General features: G+C 50.5%; 1 protein-coding gene across 2 annotated transcripts in view; it reads left to right on the top strand.

Annotated features, from left to right (window-relative positions):
- The first annotated feature begins 601 nt into the window (after nt 1–601).
- Jdp2 (Jun dimerization protein 2) overlaps nt 602–19,630 on the top strand; it is a 42,256-nt gene continuing 23,227 nt past the window's right edge. Inside the window, exons 1-2 of one of the 2 annotated variants that reach the window (XM_076921628.1) lie at nt 602–1,412; nt 9,490–9,761. In XM_076921628.1, the coding sequence (XP_076777743.1) occupies nt 1,115–1,412; nt 9,490–9,761 (570 nt within the window). In that variant the 5' untranslated portion in view covers nt 602–1,114. The remainder of the gene's footprint in view (nt 1,413–9,489; nt 9,762–19,630) is intronic. The other variant, XM_076921629.1, reaches the window with a different exon arrangement.

Genomic DNA, 19,630 nt, shown 5'->3' with positions numbered 1-19,630 from the left:
CCGTCTCCAGCTTTGATCTTTGTGTCTCTGTAAAGGTGTTGCTGGTTTTTCTGGGATGGAGAATCATGTTTTTCTACAGGACTATTACCACGGAGTTTGCAGTGTGTGTTTCTTTGGAGTCTTCCTTTTTTTTTTTTTTTTCTTTCATCAGTGTTGTGAGGGAAGTTGCTGATGGTGACCAGGAAGATGGACAGTGATGTCATTAGGGCTTGGCCTGTCTCTTTCCATCCAACCTGTTCTCCCCTGCAGGAAGACTTAAGGATAAAATGGAGATTGATTCCTCCCTGCAGGCAGGTGCGCACGCGGGGACCTGCTTGTCCGGCTTGTACTTCCTTCCTTCCCTGTTGGTCTTTCCGCTCTCAGCATTTGTACTCTATGAAGACTTGAACTTTTTCTTTCACTTCCTTTCTTCTATGGGTGATGACCTGCTGTCTTTCTGAGAAGGAGGCCGAAGGTCACTGAGTGTCAACATTGCCACTCCTTTCTGGTTTAAGCGGAAAGGGGAGGGGGGCGGCTTGACGGGGAGTGGGGAGGGAGAGGGAGAGAGAGGGGGGGTTGTCACCCAAGGGTCTGGAGACCTGTGTGTGTGTAAATTGTCCTCAGATGCCACAAGCATTTCTGCCCGAGGGTTCTGTGTATCCGCCTTCGAAGGACAGTCATATTTTCTCTGGAGTGTTCTTTACCATCTACCTCTGTAGGAGGTTGGGAAGAGGACACCGAAGCTGCCCTGGAGACCTTGAGGAAGAAGGCCTTTGGAGGTCTGGCAGAAGTCAGGTCGGCTTACTGCTGCGTCCTGTCAACGGGAGGCAAAAGCCTGCTGGAGTTGGGCAAAGAGCCCTGGGTCAAACTGGGCCAGCCACTGGCAACAACGGTGGCCTCGGGGTGCAGTTCCACGTCTGGATCTCAGTCCATTTATTGCATGGCCTCAGGACGTCAGGGCGTTTTGGTGGACAGTGGGTATGGACTGAGGCTTCCAAACGCCGTAAACCCCCGCCCATGATCCTCCACGGAAAAACAAAACGGGCTTGCGAGATCCTGCAGCGTCCGAAGACACCACTGCGCGGAACGCCACCCTCGCTCTGGATTTAGGGGAGAGCGCACCGGACGGAGGAGGATGGTTCGGCGTGGGCTGAGCTGGAAGGGGTTCTCTGCTCATCCGGCCGCCGCCTTCGCGTCGCTGCCTCCCCGGCTGTACAGTATTTTGGGGGTGGCGGCCGCGAGGCCGAGCAGGGGATGCGCTTACATAACCGCTCGCCGCGTCCTGCTGCCTCGCGCTCTCGGGAGCCGCGGGCGGGGTGCACCGCCGGACCGGGATGCTGCCGGGACGAGCGCGGCGGGGCCCGGGATGGCCCCGCCGGCAGAGGAGTGCGAGCATCTGCGGGAGGAGGGCGCCGGCGGCGGGGGAGGTGAAGGTCAGTGGGTGTGAAGCGCGCGATCCACACCCCCTCCTCCCCGTCCCCTCCTTCTCTTCCTCTCCGTCCCCCTCTGACGTGTGGAGCTGGCAGCTCGGTCGGTTCCGCATTCCCGACCCCTCCCCGCCACTCAGGGCCCGCTATATAGCCGGGGCTGATGCAACCCGTCCCGCCGCCCGCCACAGCCTGCGGGAGGGACGCTCGGCGGCCGCGACGGGGGGCGCTGGCGGCGGCGGACGCTGCAGCGGCGGCGGCGGGGCTGGCGCCGCGGCGGCTCCCGGGCCGGGACGGGCCTGGGCAGCGGGCGGCAGCAGCGCGGAGTGGGCACGGCGCCTGCAGCAGGGTTCTGGGCCCGGGGCCGCCGCCTCTGCCAGCGGCTTCTGCACGGTGGGTGCACGGAGGGGGGAGGCGGGGCTGCGGGTACCTGGGGCGGCCACCCCCGTAGTAGCTACCGCTGGGGCTCATGCCACCCCAGGGCCGGAGCACTCTGTCGGAACGCTGCAGCCGCTGCCCACCCGTGACTTTCCCGGCTGGGCCCGGCAGTCCTGTCTGTGGCCGGGACAGCGGGGCGCTCCCTCCTGGCTTTCCTCCCCCAATTGCTCGTGCTGGGAGGTGCTGTGCTGAGAGGGCGGGGTGACTGGGAGAAAACTGTGTCGGGGACTGCGGGGGCACTCGAGGGGGCATGCACGCCCCAGACCTGCTGACAGGTCGTGCCCCAGACTCTTCCGCAGCTCCACCGGACCTGGAGGAGGGTATTGGGAAAGGCATGTAACCAACAGGGCTTCCTTCGCTTAAGAGTATTGCTGCGGGCTCTGGCTGGGTTAGGAGGGAACCACGGGGGTAGTCCCGAGTCCCCTTGGGATCTCGTCTGGCACATCAGGTTACATAAGAAGGTAAGCAGGCTTCTTTAGGTAACCTGCCCAGTTTAGAAGACACTCTTCTGTCCCTCTTATCCAAGAAGGCTAGGCCTTCCATCTGGACTCCTGGCCCTGGAGCGGCACAGACAGGCTTTTCCTGGGTATCTGGGAGAGCTGGCAAGCCTAGGAAGCCTTGGATCATTTGCAGAAATGGATGGGCCATTTGGGGATAGAGGTGGAGAGGCGGGTGCACGGAGGGAATCAATCGACTGTTTGAGTCAGTTCCAGCTAGAAGATTGTCCAGCCCTTGTGTGTTGGAGTGACACCTTTCAGGGGACTGTGGCACAGGTTTGTGTATGAGAAGGGCTTACACTTTGTGTATTGTTAAATCTTGGGCCACTCTACTCAGGATCTTAATTCAGGGAGCATGAGAAACAGGCTCTGCCCCACAGCTGGGTACCTGCCTATGCCAAAGGCTGCTAGCAACTGTCTTTCTCATGCCTCCCCCTGACTCCCAAGTCTCCCTTCCCCCAGGGTTTAAAAATCACCTCCTCTTGCTTGCACTGCTTTTTAGCAAATCTGGCTTCAGCTTGGATGGCAGGCTTACCTTCTTGTGCAGGTTTCTAGGGGAGAGTTTAACCAGGGATCAGGTGTGAGCCCGGCTCTTGATTTTGCAGAAACCCGAGGTCCCGGGGATAGAAACAACTATTCTTGTGCCTCTGGGTGCTAGAGGTTTCGCTTTGCTTAAAGTAGTAGGAGGATAGATTTCTCAAAGACTCCTCTGTTTCCCTTCCATGTTGGCTTCAGTTCAGAGGAGCTCTAGAATCTTCCTGAAGAGCTGGGTGCTGTGTGGTTTGAAAGGTTGCAGGAAGGCCCCGGGGGGGGGGGGGCTGGGGGGGGAGAAGGCCTCTGAATCTTTTGTCAATAAATTGGTTACAGTCATCTCCAAGGAGATAGGTCTATCATGGTGACTGTGTCACTAAGGAAAAGCTTCGGTCCATGTCTCTCTTATTCATCCACTAACAACTTTCGCAGCTATCAGGGAACTTCCCTGTCTCCCTGCTTTGTTTATCCCTCCCACCTGTTGACAGGGTGTCCTCTCTCCCACTTTTTCAACCTGCAGAACTGGGCCTCCTGGTGGGCCTCAGTTTGTCATGGGATTACAACTGGTATTGCAATCCATAACCATACTCCCTCTCCTCACCTCCCTCTTCCCATCTTCCTAACTTCCTCTCTCCACTCTGGGAAGGAAGAAGCCAGCACAGATGCCAGGCTGGCCCGCCTTGTACTCATTCATCTCTAAGTCTCCCTGACCCCTCCAGGGCCGGGGACAACTCTTATTCTTTTCTTTAGCAGAATGTGGACTTTCTTTCCATGGCAATGAATTATGTTTGAGACCCAAAATGGGAGGAAGAGAAGAGGAGTAACCGTGCAGGGGGTTTGTGTGCGAATACCCCCACAGGCAGGCGGAGAGCAACAGGAGTGCTAGTTTTCCATTTTCCTTTAATTAAGGCTCTGTGGAGGTGTGTTTGAAAACAGAGGGTCTCCTATGCCTTTGAGGAGGGTGAGAACACTCTTTTGGCTGCGTCCCGGGCCATATGCAACGTATGGTGGCCAATGAAACTGGGCCTGGCTCATTCTGTTGCTTGTCTTGGCAGTCAGCTCCATGGCTTGTGTTACCAGCTCTCTGAGCTCAGGGGCTGCCAAGCTCAGTGTGCCTCTGTGTGTATGTGTGTATGTGTGTGTGTGTGTGTGTGTTCTTGTGTGCCTGTGTGTATGTATGTGTTCTTGTGTGCCTCTGTGTGTGTGTGTGTGTGTGTGTGTGGTTTGTTGAGACTCAGCAAAGACAAATGTCTTAGTGACCTAGGCTTGGAATTTCTGGTCTTTCTTTGCACTCACTGGTGGTGGGAGGCCTGGCCAGAGCCCACCATTAAATCTGATTGCTGGATACAGCCCATGGTGTTTAGTGGTAGGGCTTCACTTCCAAAACTTACCTGTCCAGTGCCTCTTTTTTTCCACGGACCAAAGCCATCATACACTATGGTGTCTATACCCTGCATTGTCCCCCTGGGGGACAGAGCTGAGGAAAAGCAGGAGAGAAGAGAGACAGCAGTAGATCCTTCTTGGTCCCCAATAGAACTCCCTGGGTTCTGGCAGAAACGATTTGGTGTCATTTATTAAGCCTCTTTGGGCAGCGGATAGAGCTGTATTTGCAGGCAGCACTTTGTGGAAGACATCTTTCTGGTCTCCAGGGAAGAGCTGGAATCTATTGGGGAATAGTTCTGGCTTCTTCCATAGCTGGGGCAGCTTTGCAGAGCCTATTCCTGCCAGCTTGCTGTGGCTTCTCCTGACCCCAGCTGCCTCTCTCCATCTTCTCATGAGTACCCAGGGAGTAATCCCTGATGACCAGCCAAAGAGGTAAAAGACACTGGCACTCTGTGTTTGGATCAGGGCCAGAGCCGTAGCCAGTCAGTGGTGCCCGCGGCCAATAGCGTGTGCCGCTGTACTCTGGCCTGCAAGTTTCAGGACACTTCAGGAGAAACCAAGGGAGCTGCAGGTGCCAGCCTTCCTTTCAGTCCTGTCGTTGCCAGCCGTGACTCAGCACCTTTCCTTTCTATCCTGTCGTTTATTGTCAGCATTTGCTATGGCCCTGCCTTCTTGGGACTTAGCATTGAGAAGAGGGAGAGCAGGGAATCCTAAGAGGAAACTTGATTGTGACTGTGGAAAAAGAGACCATTGCTGCATAGGAACGATCTAGAGGTTGTCTTGAGGGGTTATCAGGTCCTGGCACCTCCGCAGGAAGAAAGACCGCTACCCTGACCTCCTGCTCATCAAGCAAAAGGTTGTTTCGTGTGCTTTGCGAGCGCTAAGTACTTTGCTTTTCTCTGCTGCCTTACAAGGCAAATGATGTCACTACCGCTTTATGGTGGCGAGAGTGATACATAGAGCGGTCATAGAACTAGCTGTCTTGGGTCACACAGAGAGCAAAGTTTCACGCTCAGCCTTCCGGCTCCATGGGCTCCCTCTTGCCCGCCTGTAGAGTTCAGGGCAGCCTTTGTAAGAGCAGCATTTGTGGTTTGGGTTCTTGTCATCCAGGCGCCTTCTCCGCCCTTTGCTCCTTGCCCTCTGGGTCTCTTTGGTTTCAGAGGCTGTTTGGCAGTGCCGTTCAGATCGCAGGAAATAAATCACCGCCTGATTTTGTAGCTCCAAGGAGCAGCATGGCGTCACTTGTTAGTTCTGTGACTTTGACCAAATTCCGTAACCCCACCATGTCTCATTCCTTCTGAGATTTCTAACTTTTGGTCCTGCACTCCGTGGTCACTGGCTTGCCACCTTTCTGTCCCCTTCCATGGGGTCCTGTTCTACATCTCCTCCCTCCTGAGAATCTTCTAGAACACAGCTCCCAGGTCTTCCTGATTCTGGATCATCGCTCCCTGCCGGTGACTTGGGCTCTACTTTTGCTCCTAGGATTACAGGCACCCTCGCCCACTGCCTGCTCTGTTCTCTTGTGTCTGCCTGGAGTCTCAGACCTGAGGTCATCTTGCACATTGTGGGCACACCATCCTCTATGCTGGCCTAGGCTGCCTGCTTATCTGGATAGCCCTGTCTTCAGGGACCCAGGGAGTTCACATCTCCCCCACCCCCACGATGTTAGGAGAAGTTAGGTCCTCTGTTCCTCTCCTGTAATCTTTTAAATTACTTTTGTTATTCTGGATAAAGATGCTGATTATTTAAGGAGAGACCTTTACAACTCTAGCTTGCCAAAGTAAGACCACGACTTATGGGCATACAGAAAGACGTGGGGTTTTGTGTTGCTTTCCATATGATAAATGAGAACAGGGCGGGGAGCTAAGTAAATCACTACCACCTCCTTTATTCTCTCGAGTGGGAGAACTCTTTGTGTTAGTATCTGCCACTGGGTATTTTTGGCCTGGAAAAGCTTTGTGGCTTCTTATTCTGCACATCCAACGCAGCACCCAACTGTGTTCTTCCAAGTCCCCGAGGAAGTCAGCACAGACATATAAATACTAGAGACTTCTTCCACTTCTTTCCCCTTGAGCCCATCTGGCCCATTTTCTTCAAGCTGGCTTTCAGGGGGCTGTGTCAGCTCTCCTGTTAACTTAGCTCCTCAGCAGCCGAGGAGGGTCCCTGTGACTTTTTGAGCCTTTTCTAAAAGTCTTCTTTATACTGGGCTTTGGGCTTCTCCCAGGTTTTCTTTTTTTGTCTTTTTCCATTCTTTGTCAAATTATTTTGGTTTTGCATTCAGAGTAGCAGGCAGTGCCTTGATACGTACATACCTGCCTTGGCTTCTTTCCTCAGCTCACTTCCGGTTTATCCCCAGACAGTGTCCCAAATCACCAAAGCCACTTTGCGTTCTATCCTGGATTTTGTGGCAAAACATACAAATGGTGCCCCAGTATACAAATTTCGCCAGTCTTGGGAGCTTGGTCTGTACTCATGATCCTAGTTACTCATGGGGACATGGAGGGTATGTGTCTGCATTGCAGAACTCCTAGACCCTGAAGGGAAGGAAAACGCGGGTTTTTCTCCCCCAGCATCCAGTGTGAACTTCTTTCCTTCTAAATCGCTTCCGTCTGGAACAAGCACAGTAGAGGATGACTTGGCCTCATGTCATCTTTCCTGTGTCTTCCTTGAAGTGGGAAGTTCCGCCTCGCTGTAAAGAGTTCCTTCCATCTCCAATCCTTTCTGCTCTCACAGATTTTCTAAATCACATGGAATTGTCTTGTACTCCAAAACACCAAAGCTGACTTTTGGCCTCAGATGGCCAACCGGTGGCTTTGCAGTTAATGGGTTTCCATTTTGCCGCAGCAGCGCCTCAGCCCTCCACCCTCCCCCTTGCCTCCCCAGACAGCTGGGATGACTTCTCCCTGGTGAGTGTCAGTGCTGCGCTGTCTCCCAGGAATGGCATGTATTAAGGACTTTGTGGTTTGCCTCTGAGCAGTTAGGGGCTTCCAAGTAGGGGGAGGAGAGACTGATTTTTTTTTTGCTTCTACAAAGAAAGCCTGATGCCTGAGTCCCCTGGCCAAAGTTTGTCTTTGGGGTGGATTCATAGGGGAACAGTAAGAATTTGGGGGGCAGCTCTTCCTGGGGGGGTTCTTCGGTAGCAGAGAAGTCATTATTCGTTGGGAGCGTTTGTTAGTGTCTCATGTATATCATCTGTATGAACATAAACAGAAGCTGCAAACAGAGCCTGCTGTTCCGGGAACAGAATGAGGTCTGGCTTCCATCTCGAAGGGATGGCTGAGGCAAGAACTCGTCAAAGCCCTTGGGCCTTTCTCTCTCTTGGGCTCTTCTATGGGAACAAATGACCTGGAGAGAAAATTATGGCAGAGAACACGGAAGATTCCATCTCCTATATACTAAAGCTGGCTGCCACTATGAATGTGCTGTTTTTCATCTGTTCACACATTCACTCATTCAACAAGGCTTTCTTCATTGTTCCTTGGCTGCCAGAAATGACAGTAGGCAGGGGTTTGCCTGTAACAACCAGCCACAACCTCTTTCCAGGTAGTAGAATGGCTGGGCACTGGTCTAGCTTTGCCTTAAAGGAGGAGGACTTGGTACCTGCCCCTCTCTGCTCTTTTAGGGAGATGGCAGCTTGCCTAAGGGTGCCCTGGGTGACTCCTCCATCTCTACCTCCTCAGTGTCTACAGCACAGACCCCACTCTGTCACTGAATATGACTTGGAGCTAAGGGGTCTCATGTGAGGGGGGCCTCGGGACTGTTTTACATAAGCTCCTCCTACTCAAGCTGCTTTGGTGCTGCTGTTAGGAGGAACTTCTCAGAAGTTCTCCATAGGAAACAGAGAGTCCTATACTGTGGCTCCTACATGAACGTTTGCCACTGGGAGACACTGCCTTTTACTGAAGGCATTAACCCCTCCTGAACCTCCAGAAAGAAAATGAAACAGGCGGGGTCCCAAAACTAGGGACCAGAGTCTAGTCTTGGTTCTGCCCTCATCTGGCTGTGTGACTTTGGGCAAATCATTTAGTGTCTCTGAGCTTCAGTCTCATCTGTGTAAAATGAGGATGTGGTTCAGACCAGTTCAAGGCCTTCTTCATCTCTGAGAGTGAAGCTCAGTGAGAATCGTCTCAAGTTGTTTTCTGAGGTGGCCCAGGGCACCCTGGGTTCTCAGGGGGTGGGAATAGGGTGTGTTGTGCCCAGGGAGCTGAGGGACCAGATGTTGAGGGTATATTAGGTGGAGCTCAGATGAAAGAACCTGTGTACAAATACCAACCTGGATACAAAAGAGAGATTCTGTGTAGAAGGTTTGATGGACAGAGGCCATGTGGGTGGATACTGAGAGAATTACCAGCCCACCATCCGTGTGTGCCTTTATCAGTGGTTCTCAACCTGTGGGTCGTGACCCCCTTGCACAAGGGTTGTATATCAGTATTTATGTTACAGTTAGTCACAGTAGCAAAATTCCGGTTATGACGTAGCAACAAAGATGATTTCCCTGGATGCTCATCCCCATTTTATATACTTTCAAGTTTGCATCTATCTTGTCTTGTATGGGGCTCTGAGAATAGAGAATCGTGAAGGAATTTTCTGGGGGTGCCTGGAGAAAGTACATGCAAATGAATTCCATCTTCTTTGCCCCAGACTCTTCCTTGGGCTTCAGACACATACACAGTCACCTTTAACTTTGCTTAGGTTCATCTTGTATTCATGCTGTCTTAACAAGTGTGCAGAGTAGGATGTGTGATTTGAGGGGAGGCACCATGCCAGACCAAAAATAGCTGCCTCTTGAACAGGTGTGAAGGTGCTTCAGATTCCAGGGCTGTGCTCCATCTCTCCAGAGGCTGCCACTGCTGTTAAAATCCAGCCCACCAGTGCAGCATCCCAAAGAGATCTTTCTGTCTTGCAAGGGATTCTAGCCAGGTCTGGTGAGGTGGGTGGGAAGAAAGACTACAGGCCGTCTGGGGCCAAGCCAGGGCTGGACAAATGTTGTCCACAGTTGAGTTAGGATCACCCTTAGGAAGGGCCAACTCTCTCACACACCAGGGATGGATGGCCTTAGTGTGAGTCAATTGGCTGAGTTTCCTAGCATCCCAGGGACTTGGAGTTTGGAGTTTACAGGCAGGAAGAGCAGAAGAAAGGATTGGGGGGAACCCTGGTGAGAGAAAGGCTGGGCCCTGGCAGCTCACAGAGTCTTTTTTTCCTGAAGCTAACCTTTCTCATCCTGCTTTCTCCAGCCCCTCCAGGCCGGCCTGCCACTCCTCCTACTATGATGCCTGGGCAGATCCCAGACCCTTCAGTGACCGCAGGCTCTCTGCCAGGGCTTGGCCCCCTCACCGGACTTCCCAGCTCTGCTCTGACCACAGAGGAGCTGAAATACGCTGACATCCGCAACATTGGGGCGATGATTGCGCCCTTACACTTCCTGGAGGTGAAACTGGGCAAGAGGCCCCAACCTGTGAAGAGTGAGGTGAGACCTTTGTTCTCCAGACAAAGCCCGTGTTTCCAGGTTTGGTTCTAAACACACCTTGGACCTTTAGTCTTGCTCTTCAACGTGTGGTCTGAGAATGAGCAGGAGAGACAGGGGCTCAGGCTTCACCCCAGCCATGCTCTGTCAGAACATGTATTTTTACCAAGCTCTGGGGGATTCATGCACGCATTCAAATTTGAGCTGCACTGGGCTAGGGTAGGTTTATCCTGTCTGTGGGTCTAGGAGGTGAAAAGAGAGTGATAATTCTTAGCACGAGTAATATCTCAGCAGTCTCTCAGGGGTTCCGGGAGGACCAACAGAGGTCATGGAGATGTGCACGTGTTTTGAAAAGCGTAGTGGGGATTGAGTTCTTTATAAAAGTCAGTGTCACTGGCCACTTCACATCTTCTGCCTTTTTGAGCCCCCATCTGGGGCTGAAGAAGGGAACTTAGGGAAAGCATGGTGTGGCCTTCCTCTTTACCATGCAAAGATAGACGTGGCTTCAGTCCCCAGTACCATCTGCATGAGATGAGGCTTGCAGTGGAGTGACTCATGGAGTGCCTCATCCTGAGGTCTGCACCTGCTGCTCTTAGGACTTCCCTGTGTCAGGGCAGCTGTTCCCCAGTGACTAGTGAGAGGCAGCAGTCCCTAGCATGGGCACCAGTATACTAGTGTAGTGCATGCCTCAGCCACTTACCCAGAGCTGGTGATTTGTTCAGAGGCCTACCCTAGCTAGGGCTCCTGCAGAGCTATTTCTTCCAAAAAGCTACCACCTGGAGGGAGACAGGGGTAGGAGGTAGAGGAAGATGGAGTGGGCTGGGAGTAGGTAGTGACCAAGTGTGTGTGTGTGTGTGTGTGTTTACGTGCAAAGGTGAGCCTCAATGGAGACTCATAGCTTGGAAGGCTGGAAGCTATGGAGATGGGGGCTTCTGGAGGGAGCAGTTGTCAGGCTGCATACTGCGCGCATTTACTGAGCTGTCTTCTCCCTGCTCCCTTTCTCGGCGTGAGTACCATGCAAGCTGTAGAGAAAAGGGTTCTGGGGGCTTGCCCTGTTAGCACGGTCTCTCTTTGCACGCTGGATTTGGCTTTCAGATGTGTTTGGTTTGGCCTGCTTGGTGTTTTAAAAGGAACCCAAACCTATTTCACTTACATTTTTCAACAACAACAAAAAAAATTTGGAAAATCTGGTTTCAGGCTGCTTCTGCCAGGCACCACAAAGGCCAAGAGAGTCGTCTCACACTTTTGGTTTTCAGGAGAGAGTTTCTTTGTATAGACCCAGCTGTCCTGGAACTTAGACCAGGCTGGCCTTGAACTCACAGAGATCCTCCTGTCTCTGCCCACTTTACCTCTTTACCATGCAAAGATAGACGTGGCCCCTAACCCTCCCACCCCGCGTGCAGGATTAAAGGCCTGCACCACCACCATCTGGCTCACTCTTATTTATCATAGACCCTGAGGCCTCCCTAGAACACTGACTCTGCTTTTCCTGTTGGGGTCACCCATGCTTCCCCCCCCCCCCACCACTAGCTGTCTTTATTCCCTTCTCCTGCATGGTCCCTGCTGGAGCCTCTGGGCTTGAGAGGCATGGATTAAAGACATCAGAGGTGTCTACTAATGTGGGAATTAACTGACTGTTCCTCCAAGCCCACTGTCAGTGGACGCTGTGCTGTTAATACCCCTTCTGCAGCGGACCACCCTGTCCTTTGTCTCTTTGCTCCTCACCTTTCTAGGCCATTGCCTGAAAGTGGTCCTTTCTGGATGGTTCTGTTAGGAGACCCGCTAACTGAACTTCGAGGCCATGATGAAACCAGTGCCTCTGAGACCAGCCTGGAGAGCAACACTGCACTGTCATCTCCGCCAAAGGCCTTAGAGGAGCTTCCTTTTTTTTTTTTTTTTTTTTTTTTTGGGAGGAAGGAGCCCATTTTGGAGTTGGGTATTTTTATACTTCACAGCCACCCCCAGACTGGTGGCATATGCCCTGTACCTGATAGTGATGCTCTGTCCCCACAGGCACTCACAGACATGTACCATCCAGGCCGTGAAGATGACAAGCTGTTTTTAGGGCGTATTTGCATGTCCTCTCTCTCACTGTCAGGGTGCAGCATTGTGGGGGCAGAGGCAGTTGGACCTGCTGAGTTGTGCCTCCCCGGGAAGGCCAGCCATGCCTCTAGAACGTACTTCCAGATGTTCCCTAGGTCACCCAGGGGGGTTAGAAGCCCTTTCTTGGAGCTGGTGGAGTACCCCACAGCTGCTGAAGCTCTGCCGAAGACCTATTTGTGTATGGCAGGCAGCCTTTGTGGGGTTTCCCACTGGCATTTGAGGCTTGTACAACTTTGTGCAGTGATGTTAAGGCACCAGCTCACATCCGTGGACGGAGCCAGGAGGGCCTGTGAGGAGTTTTACCACACTTGATCTTTCATGCCTTAGCTTGTCATGTGACCATGTCCTCCCCATAACAGAACAGGAATTTGAGGTCTAGGATGGAGGTGACGTGACTCAGCTCATTTTGCTGAGCAGGGGCATGCCAGGTCCTGGACATGGTGGCTAAGCCATGGTCACCACGACTCCATCTCCCTTGCCCTGAGTTAGGCAGCAGGCGTAGTCTTTTCCTGAGGCTCCCCATTTGCCTCACAGGCCCCCGTGCCCCTCGGCTCTCTGTGCATTCGTGTGTGTGCACATCGGTGCTATCATGCCATGGCTTGCATGCAGAGGTCAGAAGGCAACCTCAGGGGTCAGTCCTCCACATTCCATCTTGAAACAGGGTCTCTGTTGTTTTTCTCTGTGTGTGTCAGGCTAGCTGGCTCAGAAGCTTGGGACGATTCTCCAGTCTCTACCTCTCATCTCCCCATAGGAGCAGCAGGATGCTCAGGCTATGTGTCCAGATTTTACAAGAGTTGCAGGAATTCCATCTCAGGCCCTCAGACTTATACAAAGTGCTTTTACACACCAAGCCCACTCCCCAGCCCTGAAGTCACGATTGCTATTATAGTTGTTATAGGTGAGGTCTACTAGGCTGAGTGATGGCCAAGGTCACCCACTAGGAAAACAAATAAGCATTGTTACTTTGGAACCAACGGGCTTAACCTTTTGCAGTACTGTTCCCCTGTTCCATGTTTCTGCCAGGCTTCTAACTGAGCCCTCACTTGACCTGAAGATGCCAGATATATCAAGCCCTAAAACACTCATCCATTCAAAGAGGGCAGTTGAGTAGTGGCAGTGTCTCAGGGTCCCAAGGAAGCATGGGCCAAGCCCTGTGCATGTATGTTTGTAGCTCTGTCAGAATTGGCTTTTGCATCCAGCTTACAAAAAGACCAGTGCTATCCTGGACCACATCCAAACACACACGGAGTTTCGGTTAGAGAAAGTCAAAGGGATTAAGCAACAGGTTGGGAATTTCGGAGCATTTTGTGCTGATGTTGGCAGTATTAACAGGTGACATGATATTAAAATGGTTTGGAGCCAATCACTTGTCTGCAGTCCATCCACTAAGTATCTCCTGCATACTAAACATTGTGTTATGCACCGAGGCTGGAACTATCAGCAAAGGAGAGAGACTCCTTCCTCTCACGGAGCTACTTACTGCAGTGAGCATCACCAAAAAGGACGGTAATTAATTCAGAGTAGTAAAGGCCAGGTAGTGGTCAGTCTTCCTCATCTCGTAAAATGCTATGCGCTTATTCTGGTGACTGGCCAGGGACTCTAGGGACATTCCATCCCATTAAGAGGGTGTGTGTGTGTGTGTGTGTGTGTGTGTGTGTGTGAACAGACAATGCTTATTTCTTGTCTCTCCCTTCCCTCCAAGGCAGCATTGCTTTCTAGAAGACTAGATTTTTTTTCCTCCTGTTATTTTATGTCCTATGTCCTCTGATGGGGGTACCCCTTAGCCAGGTGGTCCTTTCTGACCTGGAACCCTGTTACAGTGGGTGGCTGTGGCCTAGTGGAATGCATTTTTTAGTCGGGAGGGAAGGAGGCCAGATGCCTTTCCCTTGCACACTCAGTTACACACCAAGCATTCACTCACGCTAGTTGGATGGGACCCTCCTGCCAGTCCTCAACTGCTCTGCAATGTCTGGAGGAAGCTTACGAATTCAAAAGGAGACTGGTCTGGGTGATCTAGAACAGGGGTTGTAAACCATCAACCAAGCTGGCCTGGGGGGTCAGCGTGTAGACTGAATTTCGTTGGTGCTGCGAACTAGCTAAACAGCCAGTAGTCTTCTCCCTCCCCTTCCCTCCCCTCCCCTCCTCTTTATTTTGATTTTTCCCCTAAGCTATGGCTTCCCTATGTAGCCCAGACTTGAACTCATGGACCTCCTCACATCTCGATCTGAGCATTGACATTATAGTGACCCTCCCCCAATATGCGCAAGCATGTGTGTCAGTATCTGTGTGTGTCTGTATATGTGTGTCAGTATCTGTGTGTCTGTATCTGTGTGTATGTATCTCTGTGTGTATGTATGTGTGTATATATATATATATATATCTGTGTGTCTGTGTGTGTATATATCTCTGTGTGTCTCTGTGTGTATGTATCTCTGTGTATCTGTGTGTGTATATATATATCTGTGTGTCTCTGTGTGTATGTATCTCTGTGTGTCTCTCTGTGTGTGTGTGTGTGTGTATATATATATATATATATATATATATATATATATATCTGTGTGTGTATGTATCTGTGTACAGTGTGTATCTGTATCTGAGTGTATGTGTATGTATCTGTATGTCTGTATCTCTGTGTGTGTATCTGTATGTGCAACTGTATCTCTGTGTGTCAGTATTTCTGTGTGTGTGTCTGTGTGTGTGTGTGTGTGCCCACACGTGCACGTGTGTGTTGAATGGGTTGCAATAATTAGGTTTCTTTTTTAAAGTAGCCCTCTCTGGCCACTCCAGGCCGAAACCCTTCTATGCACAGGCACTTTTCATGTCACCATGTCCCACTCTGCATGACTGCCCTCTGTGCTGTCTCACACGGGCCCACTTCCGACTGTGCTCTTAGCAGCAGAGTTGTGAGTGTGTGCTGTGGGTTCGGGTGCAGGGCTCTGATCTTACATCTTCTGTCTGGTCCTTTAGCTCCTCACGGGGATTGTGTGTCCCACGCCCTACTGACATGCGCATTATTAACTGTGTCGACCCTCTCTGCTCTGTCTTCTAAGTCTTAACTTTCGCTGCCTTTTCTATTTCTTAAGTTAAATGTGGGTAGGGAGGAGAAAGTGAAAGAGAGAATTTGAATCAAAATGACCATTCTCAAACTCATCCATATAGCTCGGAGGCTTTTCCAAGCTCCAGCTTCCCGAGTCCTATCCCACCCCCTGGAAATGTACTGGGTGTAGAACTTAGGGGCTCCGTATACTTAGCAGGCTCTGGGTGCCCTCAGGTCTTTTTGGGAGTGTGACTCTCAGGCGTCTATGCCTCCAACATCCACATCCTTCCCAACTCCAGTGCTGGCTCTACTCCCTTGTTACTTTGAGAGCAAGAGAGAAAATCTGCTATTGGCAGATCTCACCTGGTGACTTCCCACAGTCTCCAGGACCCTATGGGACATTTCAAAGCTTTCCCCCCATTGGATGGAGGTGCATTGGAATCTGTGAGCCCAGGGTGACCTCAGAAGACAGTTCACTCTCCAGCACAAGTGGTCCTCCAGGGAGTATTCACAAAGGAAACCAAGACATAATCCTTGCTCTAGCCTGAGCATATGAAGTTGCGTCAAGTCAGTGCTGTGCTGGGTAAACATTGGCCCAGGCTTGCTAGTGTTTTTAGAGACTTGAAACATAAAGGCAGTCCGCTGACATTTTTAGCAAGCCTTGCATAATTGGTTTTTAATTTGTGGCTCTTTGGAATAGGCTTGGCCTTCTTCCCCTGGCTCAGGGTTTTGGTTTTTTTTTTTTTTGTCTCATACTTGGTTGGCAGAGAACGCCAGTATGTCCTCCTTTCTGGGAAAAGACACTCCCAGTTCATCTTTGAAATCTTGAGTTTCCACTTTGGCTCCATTGTTTTTTGCGAGCATGCTTTCAAAAGTGGTTGACTATTTAAAATGTGGGTATGTCCGTGTATGCTTGTGTGTATGTGCGTACACATGTGCACCGTGCACGTGTGAGTGCAGAAGCCAGAGGATACCCTCAGATGTCGTATTTCCTTAGTCACGATCCATGTTGATTTTTGAGACCAAGTCTCTTTTTGAGCTGTAGCTCTTCAACTGTGGCTAGGTTGGCTGACCAGTGAGTGCACGGATCCCCCTTCTCCTCCTGACACTGGAATTACGAGCATGCACCGATGTGCCCAACTTTTTAGGTATGCTCTGGGGATCCATCTCAGGTCCCTGTGCTTGCTTGTCAAGCACTCTAATGACAGAGCTGTATCCCCACAGCTCCAGATTTTTTGTTTTTAAGCAATTAAATTGAAGACATAAGAGATACTGACTGGCAATGACAGAGATGTTGACAGATAAGTTAGACGTTGGCCTCTGTGGTCCTGTGTCTAAGCTGACACCAAACCCTGAGCATGTACAAAGCTCAGGGAGGTTTGTTTGTTGTTTGTTTGTTTGTTTGTTTTAGTTTTTGTTTTCCTGAAAATGGTGTTTGGGGATGGAGAGTACCTCAGTGGTAGAATGCTCAGGGTCCTGGGTTCGGCCCGTAGCACAAACACATGGGTTGTGGCTGTTGTCCTGACACACGGTCCTTTGGAGAGAAAATTAATCTGGCTGGACAATGTGGAGCCACTCAAGGCTCTCTCCCCTCCACTATGATATGGATGAATCTGTATTTTCTTGGAAAAAAAAAATCAGACGCTTTTGAAAAGTTTGTGGTGGTGGTTTGTGTGGCTTCTTCATGCCTTAAGAGGGACATAACTACGTCATCCTCTTAGGATTGATACAATCCAGAGAATTAATGTAGGTGATGATTTTGCAGAATGCCTGGCATACAACAGAAGACATGCTGCTGAAGTATTGATTGTGCAAGTTCACTTATTGATTAAGCTTGCTCCATGGACTCTTGTTTCCTCGAAAGTCCCTTGTCCCTGGAAGTCCTACACAGCCTGAATGTGTTGGAGGTGCCCAAGAGTCAAGGGAGTGGACAGGGGCCACTAACCTAACCACAGGGGCCACTCTCAGGATCTGGGAAGAGCACTTGGCTTGAGTTTATGCTTCTGGGTTTAAGACGGAATGCCACTCGTTCCCAGGGTGACTTTGGGCAAGTCTTTGGCCGTGCTGAGTGGTAGGTAAATCAAGGAAACTCAGGCTCAGAAATGTTAATGCGGAGGTTAAGTGAGACACCACCGTACAAAGACGACCTTGACCACAGAGTGCTCTGTGCTGGGGAGTGACCTCTCCTGGGATTGAATGCATTTGCTCTGTCTGACTCAACTGTCCTGGCCGCGCTGGTCTCATGACGCGTGGAGCTTGTGACCTGGGCTGCAGGGAAGCAGCAGACCTTCCTGTTTCTGGTTGTTCCTGCCCTAGAGATGCAGCTGGAGTCTGTCATCTTTAGGCCCTCTGGGTAGGGAGGTGTCAAGCCCTTTGCTACCTGTGTGGCCTCTCATTTTGCTTCCTGTGGTGTTCAGGTCACTGAACCTACCATCCATTTTTTTTTTTTTTTTTTTTTTTTTTTTTTAGCAGCCTTATAAAGCGGACTTGATCTCCTTTGCTGTCCTCAGATTCATGGCAACATGGACGCTAGGCTGGGAAACTGACTTATTTCCCAGGTAAAATTAATCTGGCTGGACTCAATGCTCTCTCCCCTCTACTATCCAAAAAGGCGCAGAGCAACTTGGCTTCCGGTTGGAGCAGAAATCCCTGGGAAGCTGTGTGGATGGAGTAAGATGGGGCTCTGTGGGCACCAGGAGCAGGTTTAGCTGCCCTGGACAGTGGCTGTTCTCTGTAGCACCAGCATCCCACTTTATTGAGCCCAGGGTGTGGGCTTGGCGTCTACAGGCTTCTTCCCTGCCTGCCACCCAGCCTCAGTGAAAATCCTAGTTCTGTGGCAATGGTGCATCGAAGTCCACGCTGCTGCTGCTGCTCTAGGGGCTGGGCTCTAGTGAGGTCATGAGACACCCCTGGAGGTGAAAATGAAGAATGTGGTGAGAAGCAAATAGTCAGCAAGGGCTGGAAAAGCAACCTGATCTGGTTGGCTCCGCTGGGACTAGGGAGGAGATGACAACCCAAGTGTATTTGCCATGATGACTGGAGTCTCCGGTTGTAAGTCTGATGTCATATTCACCAGCCTGGACTCATTTTACACTTAAGTACCAACAAGGTTGGTTTTTTTTTTTTTTTCCTGAAAAGATAATTATATTATTAGAAGAAACAGGATATACATTTTTATGTCTTTGTATTAGGTCGTGGTTGCTTAGATACACACACACACACACACACACTGCTAACAGTGAAATAAAAGGAAAATTAGACATCTCACCCACAGATGATAGCTTTTTCAAATCATAGATGTCGTAAGGCATGGCTGTCCAATATATAAAGAAATGATCATGGAGCTGGAGAGATGGCTTTCAGAGGATCTGGGTTCGATTCCCAGAACCCACACGGCAGCTGTCTGTACAGACGTGTCTGTAACTCCAGTTCAGGGATTCTGACATGCTCCACAGACACACTGGCAGGCAAAACACCAATGAACATAAAATTAAAAAAAATTATTTTTTTTTTAAAGAATGGCCATGGGGTTGGGGAGACGGCTCAGTAACGAGCTAAGTTTGGGGCCTGCATTGGGTCCTGAAGCCCAGGCACCATGACATGTGTCTGAAGCCCCAACAGCGGAAGTGGAGAGTGATTGAGAAAGACACTGGTAGTCAGCCTGTGGCCTCTACATGGACACACACACACACACACACACACACACACACATATACACACACACATACACACACACAAACACACACACAGGTACATCCACATATGCGCATGTGAGCACACACAAAGAATGATTACACCTTAATATGAAAAAGAAATAACTTGGTTTAAAGAAACGAGCAGGGATCTCAGTGTACATTTCTTCCAAGAGAATTTTTTTCCCTTGATTTTAAAAATCATTTTTAACTGGAATACAGGAACAATCGGTTTCATTATGACAACTTTCCACACGTCTGTCGTTTTCTTCACTCACACTCACCCCTACCGTCGTCCTGTGTTGTTCCTGTCTGGTGGCTCTGTCCTTCCCCTCTGTCCAGACCCCTTTATCTTTTATCATATTTATGTTTAAATTGAGATCTTTTGTATGTGAAAGAAAACATACGATATTAGTCAAAGGAAAAAAAAATTAAAGCCGGGTGGTGGTGGCGCACGCCTTTAATCCCAGCACTTGGGAGGCAGAGGCAGGTGGATTTCTGAATTCGAGGCCTGGTCTACAGAGTGAGTTCCAGGACAGCCAGGGCTACACAAAGAAACCCTGTCTCGAAAAACCAAAAAAGAAAAAATTAAATGGCTAATAAGTCCATGAAGACACTGAGCAACCAAACTTACAGTGACCTGTCACATCACTCCCAGTCATCATGGAGTGACTGTAATTAAAAAGATAACACAAGGATGCAGAGCAGTGGCCATCGGAAGCTTCTATTGGGAATATAAATGGTACAGCCTCTTTGGAGAACAGTCTGGTACTTTCTAACAGACTTACAACAGTTACCAGAAGACCAGAGGTCCCATTCCTATAATCCATTAGAAAGGAAACCACGTAGGGCTGGGGGGACCACTGGGTAGCTAAAGTGAAATTCCCAGGCAGGGTAGAGGCCGCTTGTAATCTCAGCACTGGGGTGACAACAGGCTAGCTAGACTAGCCAGAGTCGGTGAGCTCTGTGTTCGGTGGGAGACTTTGCCCCAGTGAAAGAAGCAGAGAGCAATCCAGAAGACTTCTTAAGTCCACTTTGTGCCTCCTCACACACACATGCGTGCCCTTGAGCAAACCATG

Source organism: Arvicanthis niloticus, chromosome 23 (assembly GCF_011762505.2).
Source record: "Arvicanthis niloticus isolate mArvNil1 chromosome 23, mArvNil1.pat.X, whole genome shotgun sequence".
NCBI lineage: Eukaryota > Metazoa > Chordata > Mammalia > Rodentia > Muridae > Arvicanthis > Arvicanthis niloticus.
This window is presented reverse-complemented; position numbering and strand designations above follow the sequence as displayed.